The sequence below is a fragment of the Pan paniscus genome, chromosome 20, assembly GCF_029289425.2.
Source record: "Pan paniscus chromosome 20, NHGRI_mPanPan1-v2.0_pri, whole genome shotgun sequence".
In the NCBI taxonomy this organism is placed as follows: Eukaryota; Metazoa; Chordata; class Mammalia; order Primates; family Hominidae; genus Pan; species Pan paniscus.
The window spans coordinates 10,175,691-10,187,640 of record NC_073269.2 but is presented as its reverse complement, the minus strand read 5'-3'; the positions used below and the strand labels follow the sequence as shown (position 1 = coordinate 10,187,640).

The 11,950-nt window shown below is 63.0% G+C and overlaps 2 protein-coding genes across 4 annotated transcripts; both read left to right on the top strand.

Annotated features, from left to right (window-relative positions):
• The first annotated feature begins 752 nt into the window (after positions 1-752).
• On the top strand, positions 753-8,436 carry DUS3L (dihydrouridine synthase 3 like). 2 transcript variants are annotated; one of them, XM_055103154.2, is made up of 13 exons: positions 753-972; positions 1,681-1,969; positions 2,297-2,821; positions 3,626-3,667; positions 3,856-4,008; positions 4,323-4,439; positions 4,668-4,733; positions 6,398-6,508; positions 6,724-6,820; positions 7,027-7,102; positions 7,784-7,972; positions 8,065-8,193; positions 8,301-8,436. In XM_055103154.2, exons 1-13 carry the CDS (start codon positions 875-877, stop codon positions 8,371-8,373), a joined length of 1,965 nt encoding a protein of 654 aa, XP_054959129.2. In that variant the 5' UTR covers positions 753-874; the 3' UTR covers positions 8,374-8,436. The 2 variants fall into 2 exon arrangements, with proteins under 2 accessions (XP_054959129.2, XP_054959130.2); XM_055103155.2 differs by lacking the exon at positions 753-972 and adding an exon at positions 1,019-1,489.
• Positions 8,437-8,575: 139 nt separating this feature from the next.
• On the top strand, positions 8,576-10,616 carry PRR22 (proline rich 22). Of its 2 annotated transcripts, XM_055103157.2 has the most exons (3): positions 8,576-9,045; positions 9,137-9,199; positions 9,523-10,616. In XM_055103157.2, exons 1-3 carry the CDS (start codon positions 8,916-8,918, stop codon positions 10,596-10,598), a joined length of 1,269 nt encoding a protein of 422 aa, XP_054959132.1. In that variant the 5' UTR covers positions 8,576-8,915; the 3' UTR covers positions 10,599-10,616. The 2 variants fall into 2 exon arrangements, with proteins under 2 accessions (XP_054959132.1, XP_054959131.1); XM_055103156.2 differs by having other exon boundaries at positions 8,576-9,199.
• Positions 10,617-11,950: the final 1,334 nt, after the last annotated feature.

Sequence of the window (11,950 nt, the reverse complement as noted above, 5' to 3'; positions counted from 1 at the left end):
TTATTTAGAGACAGTCTCGCTCTGTCCCTCAGGCTGGAGTGCAATGGCGTGATCTCAGCTCACTGCAACCTCCACCTCCCGGGTTCAAGCGATTCTCCTGCCTCAGCCTCCCAAGTAGCTGGGATTACAGGCATGTGCCACAACGCCCAGCTAATTTTTTATATTTTTAGTGGAGACGGGGTTTCACCATGTTGGCCAGGCTGGTCTCAAACTCCTGACCTCAGGTGATCCGCCCGCCTCGGCTTCCCAAAGTGCTGGGATTACAGGCGTGAGCCACCGCTCCCGATCCCTAATTTACATTTTTAAAAACCCTAGCAGGGGCTGGGAACCATGGCTCACGCCTATAATCCCAATGCTTGGGAGGCCAAAGTGGGAGAATCGCTTGAGCCCAAGAGTTCAAGATCAGCCTGGGCAACCTGGCGAGACCTCGTCTCTACAAAAAATTTAAAAATTATCCAGGCCTATTGGTGCATGTCTGTAGACGCAGCTACTCGGGAGGCTGAGGTGGGAGGATAGCTTGAGCCTAGGACGAGGCTGCGGTGAGTCGTGATCGTACCGCTGCACTCCAGCCTGGGCGACAGAATGAAACCGTTTCAAACAGAACAACAAAGACAAAAACCTCCAAAACACCCTAACAGTTAAACTTCCTCAGTCCAGAAGCCGATTGCAGTCCAGTTCGCAATTGGCCAGGCTCTAGTTTATATAGGACCTGAGGCTCCACCCATGTGCAGGCACCGCCCCCGTGGCGTCACGAGCGAGCAATGGCGTCATTGGAATGACATGAGCATGCGCACTTCCCCAGCACACTCAGGGAAGACACGCGTGACCCGGAAGGCCTTCCCGCCACACTCCAGAGTGGGCGTGACGGGCGCCGATGGCGGAGGGAACGGTGGAGGCCCCTCTAGAGAATGGTGGTGGTGGCGACTCGGGAGCCGGAGCTTTGGAACGGGGAGTGGCGCCCATTAAGCGTCAGTGAGTCGCCGGGGCAGGAGGGAAGCTCAAGGGCCCTTTCCGGCACCCATAGCGCGGTCCGAGCTGTGCATGCCGGGAGATTAGGCAGCGGCTGAGGGCGAGAAGCCACCGGCTCTTCATTCCGGGCCGTTCTTCCGCCTGCAGGGTGGTCAGCGGAGGTACCTGAGATCGTGCACGTTGGGGAGTGTCACATGCGCGAAGGACACCACGTGCATGCTAGGGCAGGTGGGATTTGAGGCCAGGCCCGCGCTGCATACTGGGGATTGTAGTCCCTGCATATGGACGTACGGCGCATGTGCTCTGCCAGCGGCAGTTACTGGCGGGTCTTGGGTTTGAAGCGAGTGCCGCGGGGCGTGCTGGGGCTTGCGGTGTTTGAAGGGCCGAAAGGCGTGCTGGGAAATGTGGTGGCTTAGACTCCGCTTCAAGGCATGCTGGGAATTGTAGTTTTTCGCAGCCTAACGTGCGCAGGGACGTTCTTGACTGAACCTGATAATTGTTTCGCGCAACACTTTGGACAGTGAGGACCCGGGGACAAAATAGGTCTTTTTTGAGGCCGGGAGGGGCTCCCAGGCTGGGAGCTGGCTGGTTCTTAAGTAGTGAGCTCCCCATCAGCAGAAGGATTTAAGGACGTGCAAGTGTTTCTAGCCTCCTTTCCCCAGTGTTTATTGACTATGTTCGGAGGGTTTTCCTTTCCCTTTCTGTCGGCAGATACCTCACCACCAAGGAGCAGTTTCACCAATTCCTGGAAGCCAAAGGGCAGGAGAAGACTTGCCGGGAAACCGAGGTAGGAGACCCTGCTGGCAATGAGCTGGCTGAGCCTGAGGCTAAGCGGATCCGACTGGAGGATGGACAGACGGCGGACGGGCAGACGGAGGAGGCAGCAGAGCCCGGGGAGCAGCCACAGACTCACAAGAGGGCCCGGGGACAAAACAAGGGCCGGCCCCATGTGAAGCCCACGCACTACGACAAGAACAGGCTGTGTCCCTCCCTAATCCAGGCAAGTGCGGCCACGTGAGCATTCCTGCCGGGGCAGGCAGGAGCAGGGTGTGTTTCCTGGCAGCGGGTAATTGTTAGAAAGCTCCTGGGCCTTCAGCAACGAGCAGTGAGCTTGCTCTGATGCCATTCCGTCTTCATTCTCCTCGGGATACATTGTAGGGCTTGTCATTGTTCTCATTGTATAAATGGAGATGCAGAGGCACGGTGAGGTGCCTGACTTGCTCAGGGACACAACAGCCAGGAGGGGTGATCTAGAGTTTGAACCCTGGCTGCTGGGCTGCCCCGGGGTCTCCCTGTCCTCCCTCACTCCTTCTCTGTTTCCTCGCAGGAGTCGGCTGCTAAGTGTTTCTTCGGTGATCGCTGCCGCTTTCTGCACGACGTGGGGCGCTACCTGGAGACCAAGCCGGCTGACCTGGGCCCCCGCTGTGTGCTCTTCGAGACCTTCGGCCGGTGCCCCTATGGCGTGACCTGCCGCTTCGCTGGGGCCCACCTGGGGCCCGAGGGACAGAACCTGGTGCAGGAGGAGTTGGCGGCCCGCGGGACCCAGCCCCCGTCCATCCGCAACGGCCTGGACAAAGCCCTGCAGCAGCAGCTGCGGAAGCGCGAAGTCCGCTTCGAGCGAGCTGAGCAGGCCCTGCGCCGGTTCAGCCAGGGCCAGCTGCCGGGCCCCACACCCGCTGCCGCTGTCCCCGAGGGCACGGCAGCCGAGGGTGCTCCCAGGCAGGAAAACTGTGGTGCCCAGCAGGTCCCCGCAGGGCCGGGCACTAGCACCCCTCCCAGCAGCCCCGTGCGGACCTGCGGGCCCCTGACGGATGAGGACGTGGTCAGGCTGCGGCCCTGTGAGAAGAAGCGGGTACGTGTTGAGGACAATGTCAGTAGCAGATCTGTCCATCTGGTGTGCGTCTATTAAATACCAGCTGTGTCCACGTTCCTGTTCTAGCTGCCTGGGAGTCAGAGGCTGTGTGCCTTGAGGGAGTTCCTGGCTGAGTCTCCCTCTCTGTGCTCTGTCCCAGCCCTCAGGAGGTCCCACTCTGGTGGGGACAGAAAGAGCTGGACAGGGCCGGGGGCGGTGGCTCACGCCTGTAATCCCAGCACTTTGGGAGGCAGAGGCAGGCAGATCATTTGAAGTCGGGAGTTCAAAACCAGCCTAGCCATCATGGTGAAACCCTGTCTCTACTAAAAATACAAAAATTAGCCGGGCATGGTGGCGGGCACCTGTAATTCCAGCCACTCAGGAGGCTGAGGCAGGAGAATCACTTGAACCCAGGAGGCGGATGTTGCAGTGAGCCAAGATTGTGCCACTGCACTCCAGCCTGGGCAACAGAGCAAGACTCTATCTCAAAAAAAAAAAAAGCTAGACACACTCTAAGTCTCAGAGGGTCAGGGTTGGGCAGCGGGGGACAATGTGGGAGGCTTCCTGGAAGAGGGGGCATTGGGACTGGGTTTGGATGGTTAAGTAGAAGCTCTCCAGTGGAGGAGACGATGAGGAAAGGAACATTCCTGATGAAGGGATTGATTGGCACATGCAGAGGCCCAGCAAAGGAGCCAGACCATTTGGGCCAAGTGTGTCCTAGACTGTGGGTAGAAGGGAGGCTCCAGGGCCTCAGCAGCTGGGGTGGAGGCCAAGCTCCACTTGTGTGTATTTTTTTCCCTCCAGCTGGACATCCGTGGCAAACTTTACCTGGCCCCCCTCACCACGGTAGGACCTGGGTCAGGTGGCTGGTCGGGTGGCAGGGTGGCAGTGTGGTCATTCCAACAGGGCTTAGTGTCTGTCCCCACCTACTGGATTGTGGGGCTGGGGCGCATATTCAGGGTTCTGCTGTGTGTGTGTGTGTGTGTGTGTGCGCGCGTGCAAGAGCATGTGTGTCTGTCCTGCTCCCCCCGCAGTGTGGGAACCTGCCCTTCCGACGGATCTGCAAGCGCTTCGGGGCGGATGTGACATGTGGAGAGATGGCCGTCTGCACCAACCTGCTGCAGGGCCAGATGTCCGAGTGGGCCCTACTCAAACGCCACCAGTGTGAGGACATCTTTGGCGTCCAGGTCAGTGCCCACCCCGAGGGAGGGAGAGTGGAGGGGCCCTCAGCCGCCCTGTCTCAGAGCCAGGTTCCAGGTCTGCCCTGGTTGCCTCCCTGACCCCCTGGCCTCAGCTGTGGAGTGGGGGTGATGCCCTGATCCACCTCTGGGGGCTGATGGCCGTGGCCGGGGACCGGTGCCTCACAGACCTTGGCTCCTTCCGGGGAGGCCCCGAGAGAGGAGGCCACTGGCCCAGGGCCCCCCAGTGGGGAGGGAACGGCCAAGTGGGGACAGTTCGGACTCTCCCCTCACCCTCCTGTTCTGCCACTACCCACCTACAGCTGGAGGGCGCCTTCCCTGACACCATGACCAAGTGTGCCGAGCTGCTGAGCCGCACTGTGGAGGTGGACTTTGTGGACATCAACGTCGGCTGCCCCATCGACCTCGTGTACAAGAAGGTAGCGGCCCTGGACGTGTGCCTCGGTTTCCCCATCTGGGCAGGGAGGCACTGAGCCAGCCGGCGATGTCGTGGGTGGAGGGTCAGGGGTGTGGGCTCAAGTGTGGCCCTGGAGTTCCTGCCTTTCCTGCAGGTCGGCGTCTCCTGTTGGGGGCCTCTGGGCAGCAGGGGTGAGGGGTCTTGGGGCGGCCCGCGTCCTGCCCTCCCTCCACCCGCCTGTCTCTTCCAGGGTGGGGGCTGTGCCCTCATGAATCGCTCCACCAAGTTCCAGCAGATCGTCCGTGGCATGAACCAGGTATGGCCAGCCACATCCTCGCACTGGCTCCCAAACAACTCCCCCGGGCCCTGCCTCCCACCACCGCCCACTGTCTCCTACCACCGCCCACTGTCTCCTACCACCTCCCACCGTCTCCCACCACCTCCCACCGTCTCCCGCCACCTCCCGCCACCTCCCACGTCTCCCGCCACCTCCCTCCCACGTCTCCCGCCACCTCCCACCACCTCCCGCCGTCTCCCGCCACCTCCCACCACCTCCCACCGTCTCCCACCACCTCCCACCACCTCCCACCGTCTCCCGCCACCTCCCACCGTCTCCCGCCACCTCCCACGTCTCCCGCCACCTCCCGCCACCTCCCACGTCTCCCGCCACCTCCCTCCCACGTCTCCCGCCACCTCCCACCACCTCCCGCCATCTCCCACCACCTCCCGCCGTCTCCCACCACCTCCCGCCGTCTCCCACCACCTCCCACCGTCTCCCACTGTCTCCCACCATCTCCCACCACCTCCCACCATCTCCCATGACCTCCCACCATCTGCCAGTGTCTCCCACTACCTCCCACCACATCCCACCGTCTCCCACCACCTCCCACCGTCTCCCGCCACCTCCCTCCCACGTCTCCCGCCACCTCCCACCACCTCCCACCGTCTCCCACCACCTCCCACCACCTCCCATCTCCCGCCGTCTCCCACTGTCTCCCACCACCTCCCACTGTCTCCCACCACCTCCCACCACCTCCCATCTCCCGCCGTCTCCCACCGTCTCCCACCACCTCCCACCGTCTCCCACCACCTCCCACCGTCTCCCACCACCTCCCACCACCTCCCACCATCTCCCACCACCTCCCACCGTCTCCCGCCACCTCCCACCACCTCCCGTCTCCCGCCGTCTCCCACCACCTCCCACCGTCTCCCACCACCTCCCACCGTCTCCCACGACCTCCCACCGTCTCCCACCACCTCCCACCACCTCCCACGACCTCCCACCGTCTCCCACCACCTCCCACCGTCTCCCACCACCTCCCACCGTCTCCCACCACCTCCCACCACCTCCCACCATCTCCCACGACCTCCCACCGTCTCCCACCATCTCCCACCACCTCCCACCGTCTCCCACCACCTCCCACCGTCTCCCACCACCTCCCGTCTCCCGCCACCTCCCACCGTCTCCCGCCACCTCCCACGTCTCCCGCCACCTCCCTCCCACCACCTCCCGCCGCCTCCCGCCGTCTCCCACCACCTCCCACCGTCTCCCACCACCTCCCACCATCTCCCACGACCTCCCACCATCTGCCAGTGTCTCCCACCACATCCCACCGTCTCCCACCACCTCCCACCGTCTCCCACCACCTCCCACCGTCTCCCACGACCTCCCACCACCTCCCACGACCTCCCACCATCTGCCAGTGTCTCCCACTACCTCCCACCACATCCCACCTTCTCCGTCTCCCACCACTTCCCACCACCTCCCGCCGTCTCCCGCCGTCTCCCACCACCTCTCACCATCTCCCACCACCTCCCACTGTCTGCCAATGTCTCCCACTACCTCCCACCACATCCCACCATCTCCGAGTGTCTCCCACCACCTCCCACCGTCTCCTACCACCTCCCACCGCCTCCCACCTCCCACCATCTCCCACGACCTCCCACCGTCTCCCACCACCTCCCACCACCGTCCTGTAGGTGCTGGATGTGCCGCTGACTGTGAAGATCCGCACAGGCGTCCAGGAGCGTGTGAACCTGGCGCACCGCCTGCTGCCCGAGCTGCGGGACTGGGGTGTGGCACTCGTCACGGTGGGTCTTGGGACGCCTCGGGCATTGGGGCCTCGGGGTTGACCCCGCGTCCCTTCCTAATGGCTCCTCTCCTCCCATCCCTCCCTCTTCACCTCCACACCTCCCTCTGTCTCTGCCTCTGTCTCTCTCTGTCTCTCTCAGCCTGGCTCTCTTGGTCTCTTTCTCTCTGCGTCTCACTCTCTGCCTCCTACCCTGCGTGGCGACTTCTCCCCCAGCTCCACGGCCGCTCTCGGGAGCAGCGCTACACCAAGCTAGCTGACTGGCAGTACATCGAGGAGTGCGTGCAGGCCGCCAGCCCCATGCCCCTGTTCGGTGGGTGTTCCGGGAAGCCACCTCCCTCTCCCCTACCACCCCTGGTCACTCACACCTCTGGGCTGTTCACCTTCCCACCTGGGACCCCCTCGTACCACCCTGATGGGAGCCACTGGGTCAGCCAAAACTCCTGAAGGGCTGGTGAGCAGAACTCCAGGGTCCCACCTGCCCATGTCTCCCTGAGACCCCAGCCTCTGTCTCCTCAGGAAATGGGGACATCTTGTCATTTGAGGATGCCAACCGTGCCATGCAGACTGGTGTCGCCGGGATCATGATTGCCCGGTAAGTGCCCAGGGATGTTAGAGATCCAGCTCCAGCTTCATGCACAGCAGCAGTGCCCTGAACCCAGCACGCCGTCACCCACCCCTGTTCTGTGGTGGGCTGTCGGTCCCAAGATGGGAGGAGCAGAGAGCGATGTCAGCAGTTGCAGCTGTGTTGCGGCAGAGGGGACTGGAAATTGCTGCTGCTGTGGGATCTGATGATTGTGGGTTGAAAGTCCTGGGCTTTGGCCAGGTGCATGGCTCACGCCTGTAATCCCAGCACTTTGGGAGGCCAAGGCACGCCGATCATTTGAGGTCAGAGGTTCAAGACTAGCCTGACCAACATGGTGAAACATCTCTCTTAAAAATACAAAAATTCGCCAGGTGTAGTGGTACATGCCTGTAATCCCAACTACTAGGGAGGCTGAGGCAGGAGAATTGCTTGAACCTGAGAGACGGAGGTTGAACAGTGAGCCGAGATCTTACCACTGCACTCCAGCCTGGGCAACAGAGCCAGACTCCGTCTCAGAAAAAACAAAAGAAAGTCCTGTGCTTTGAAGGTTGTGTGCACACAGCTGGGAGGCTTACTAGGCTTGTAGGTTTTGTGGTCTGGGCTCCGGCTAAGGCCAGGCCATGGAAGCAGAGGCCACACGATCCCAGGCAGGCTGGTGGCTGGGCCCACTGATCGTCACCCGTCCCACAGTGGCGCCCTGCTCAAGCCGTGGCTGTTCACGGAGATCAAGGAGCAGCGGCACTGGGACATCTCGTCGTCCGAGCGCCTGGACATCCTGCGGGACTTTACCAACTACGGCCTGGAGCACTGGGGCTCGGACACGCAGGGCGTGGAGAAGACCCGGCGCTTTCTGCTCGAGTGGCTGTCTTTCCTGTGTCGGTGGGCACCGGGGCTGGCTGGGGTGGGCGGTGCGTGGGCCGCGGCTGGCTAGGGCTGACTCAAGCCTGTTCTGCCTGCCCACCCGCCCGCAGGTACGTGCCTGTGGGGCTGCTGGAGCGGCTCCCACAGAGGATCAACGAGCGGCCGCCCTACTACCTGGGCCGTGACTACCTGGAGACACTGATGGCCAGCCAGAAGGCAGCTGACTGGATCCGCATCAGGTGCCTGGGTGGGCTGGAGTTGGGGGGCTGCAGTCGGGGGCCCTGGGTCATGGAGGGTACTTTGCAGGCCCTGGGCCTGACCTTGCTTTCCACCTGCTCTCCCACAGCGAGATGCTCCTTGGGCCAGTGCCCCCCAACTTCGCCTTCTTGCCGAAGCACAAGGCCAACGCGTACAAGTAGCCTCAGGCTTTCCCAGGGGCACCCTGGGGCGAGGAGAGTACAATAAATTTTATTCTTTTAAAATCCAGGCCTTTCTGTGACCCTGAAGCAGCCCCTCCTCGGCCCCCACCTTCCCCAAACCTCTTAGCTGCCTCCATGGGCTCTGCCCCAAGCTGGGTGCTGCTAGTGCCCAGAGAGGCCTTGACCCCCAAGAAGGTAGCGGGTTGAGGACCCGGGAGGCCTCAGCCTGTGTGGGTGTGGATCAGGGCAGCCTGCCTGGAGGAGGCGGCCTCAAAGCTGTTAGGGGGGTGTTGCTGGAAGAGGCAAAGGCCTGGCCCAGAATCCTCCCTCCCATGGTGATGACCATCTCTGCCAATGTCTGCCCCTGCTTGCCCCCAACACCCAGAACCCCAACCAGTGGGCACGCTGCAGGCTGGAACCCGCTGCCCCGAGTAACCAGGCAAACAGAACCCCACCAGGTTCTCAGCCTGTTTTCCGGTTGGGCCACCTGAGCTCCCACTGCCGCCCTCCTGGCCTGTCTGGACCAGGCCCCCCGCTGTCCCATGCAGCACCCCAAACCGTTCTATGCCCCTGCAGCTCCCCAGGAAGGTTTCAGCCCGCAGAGTCTGGAGGGGGCTGAGGCGCTGGGCAACCAGCTTGCTCCCACCTGCGCCGAGCCTCCTCCCGCTGTGGGTACGATCGGGTGGGTGGGGGCACCTGCTGGAGAGGGTTCAGGGGCCCACCCGCCTAAGGGCCCTACCCACCCGGGCACCTTTGTCCACAGGCTCCTTGAACCTGTATCATCCCCCAGACCCAGAGAAAGAGGTGTTTCCAGCCCCTCCAGCAGGTACCGGCCTCCCCTGAACCCTTGACGTGGCTGGGAGTGGGTTTGAGTGTGCAGGCCCATCTTGCCCCTGCCCCGTCCCTAGGTGGGAGCCCGAAGGCATGGCCTCTGCTCCCCATGCTTCACACAGGTCCCCCAGATGAGCCCCAAAGACAAGCTCTGTGTCATCCATCACCCAGCCAGGGCCCCAAAGCAATATCTATGTTGTCCCCCAAAGGGGCCCCCCAATGGCAAGGTTCTTGTGGCATCTCCCAAACAGGCCCCCAGGCTTGGGCTGGGCCCCTCAGGCAGCGGCTGCTCTCAGGGCACCCGCCTGCCGCCCACAGGTTTCCAGATGGCCCCATGCGGGTGCTTCTTCGACCCCCGCATCTATCGGATCGAGTGGACCACCCCCGACCTGGGCCAGTCAGCCCTGTATAAGCTGGCAGCAAGCAGCGGGGGGCCAGCGGGGGTCCCCTCTGCCCCAGGCAGCTACCTCCTGGAGCCTCAGCCCTACCTCAGGGCCCCGGGGCTGCCTCCATACCCCCACTACCAGCCGGCACCCGGGGGGCCCCAGTTTCTCTTGCCCTACTTCCCGCCTGAGGGCCCCGGGCCAGAGGCTCTGGGCTTTGTGGGGGACGCAGGGCCCGCCGCCTTCGTGGAGCTGCCCCTACCGCCCCTAGAGGAAGGCCCGGCCCCACTGCCACCCCCACCCCCCAAGGAGAACAAGCCGCCCCCTGTACTCATCACGCTGCCTGCAGAGCCCACACTGCCCCCGGACGCCTACAGCCACCTCCAGGGTCACCTCAGCCACTTCCCTGGGCCCGAACCCCTGGCCTTCCCCGTGAAGGAGCTGCAGGGCAGTGGGGCCCGACCTGGGGTGCCCCTGTACCCACCGGGCCTCAGCGAGCTCAAGGTGGCCGAGGTCAAGGAGGGGGCCCTGCTGGGGGCAGGCAAGGTCAAGGCCCCCAAGACGGCCAGAGCTTTGGCACTGCCTGACAAGGTTCTGCTGGAGGACGCCATGAAGCTCTTCGACTGCCTGCCAGGCGCCTCTGAGCCCGAGGGTACCCTGTGTGAGGTCCCTGGGCTGGCCCTGCCTGACAGCAGTGGTGGGAACTCAGCCGATGACATCCGCTCGCTGTGCCTGCCCGAGGAGCTGCTGTCCTTCGACTACAGCGTGCCTGAGATCCTGGACACCGTGTCCAACGTTGACTACTTCTTCAACTTCAAGGCGCTCGACGAGGAGCAGCCGCCCCACCCGGGGCCTCCTGCCACCAACACCCCGGCCCCCATTCTGTCCGGCAAGAGAAAGGCCTCGACAGCCAAGAAGGGAAAGCCGGGAAGGAAGGCCAGGCAGCCGGCAGGCCCAGCCAGCGCCACTCCCCCGGGGCCCAGGCAGGACCTGGGAGCCACCCCACATTAAAGCACATTTGACCTTTCAGCTCCATGTCTGCGTGGTGGCCTTCGGGATGGGGAGGGGGCTGGAGATGCACGCCTGGCCCCTCACCCCATCATCCCGCGGACTGGCAAGGCAGCGCCCCCAGCCTCACAGTGAGGCCTCTTAGCAGGGGAGCCCCGGAATCACAGGACACCCTAAACTCCTTGAGTCCCAGCCCTGGAACATCAGACTCCTCTGGCAGAGGCAGGGGCCTCCTGGGGCACGAGGGAGCTGACCCCCAGACTCAACGCGTTCTAAGGGTTTTCACCCCTTTGTTTGGTGGGGAAAAGCAAGGCTGCCCAGAGCGGCAGGAACTTCCCTGGAGAGACACAGCTATCAGGGCAGGACTTGAGGAGCAGCCTCCAGATCCCCACCCAGCTGCCTCCTGTTCCCAGGAAGCCACAGCCACTGCAGGCAGGGCGGGAAGGGCCACGCTCTTGTTCAGACAGACAGGTGGGTGCAAGGGCTTCACCTGATGGTCTGAGGGTGGGGGCTGGGGCAGGGACCACGAGACAGTGCCCACGCGTGAAGGGGTGGGGAGCACACGGCACCCAGGGGGCCTGGCATGTGCACCCAAGATGGAGACAGGAGACAGCACCTGGAGCCCAGGAGAGGGTCAGGGGCCCCACCCGGCCACACTTCGGGGTCCAGGGTGGCAGGGACAGCCTGGCTACTTGTTCCAAAATGGGATGGGCCCAGCCTCGGAAGAACAACCTCCGGGTGCTGGTTCCCGTCACTGCTTACCCACATCAGGGTCTCGAGAGCCCTCCTGGGGGTCCAGGCAGTGGCCACCTGTACCCTCCTCCCCTGAAACGCTCATGGTGGCCCTGGAGAGGCTGACCCCATTCCCCCAGGGACACATAAGGAAACAGGAGGTCGAGTGCCATCCAGCGCCTCCTGGGGTGAGGACACCCCTCTGGGATGGGAACCTTCAGCCTACCCCTTCCCCAGGCTGCGGGCTGGATCTCCTGGGTCTCCGGAGTTTGGGTTTCAAGGCCTCTGCTTGGGGAGGCCCTGGGAGGCTCACCTAGAGTCCAGGAGGCTGATGGGCGTTTGGAGGCCGAGCAGAGACCGTGGTCCCGGCTCTGTGTAGGGCACTGTGTCTGCTGCTCTCTGGAGCTACTCTCCTGGAAACCCTTATTCAAAAAACTCAGGAGGAGGCCAGGTGCAGTGGCAAACACCTGTAATCTCAGCACTTTGGGAGGCCGAGGCGGGCAGATCACTTGAGGTCAGGAGTTCGAGACCAGCTTGGCCAAAATGGTGAAACCCTGTCTCTACTGAAAATACAAAAATTGGCCGGGCGTGGCTTCTCACGCCTGTAATCCCAGTACTTTGGG

Coding starts and splice junctions, on each gene's coding strand:
- PRR22 (XM_055103156.2), top strand. CDS start 8,938: ATGCCCCTGCAGCTCCCCAGGAAGGTTTCAGCCCGCAGAGTCTGGAGG. Junction 9,200..9,522: donor GTTTCCAGCCCCTCCAGCAG/GTACCGGCCTCC, acceptor TGCCGCCCACAG/GTTTCCAGATGGCCCCATGC.
- DUS3L (XM_055103154.2), top strand. CDS start 875: ATGGCGGAGGGAACGGTGGAGGCCCCTCTAGAGAATGGTGGTGGTGGC. Junction 2,822..3,625: donor GGCCCTGTGAGAAGAAGCGG/GTACGTGTTGAG, acceptor TTTTCCCTCCAG/CTGGACATCCGTGGCAAACT. Junction 7,103..7,783: donor GCCGGGATCATGATTGCCCG/GTAAGTGCCCAG, acceptor CCCGTCCCACAG/TGGCGCCCTGCTCAAGCCGT.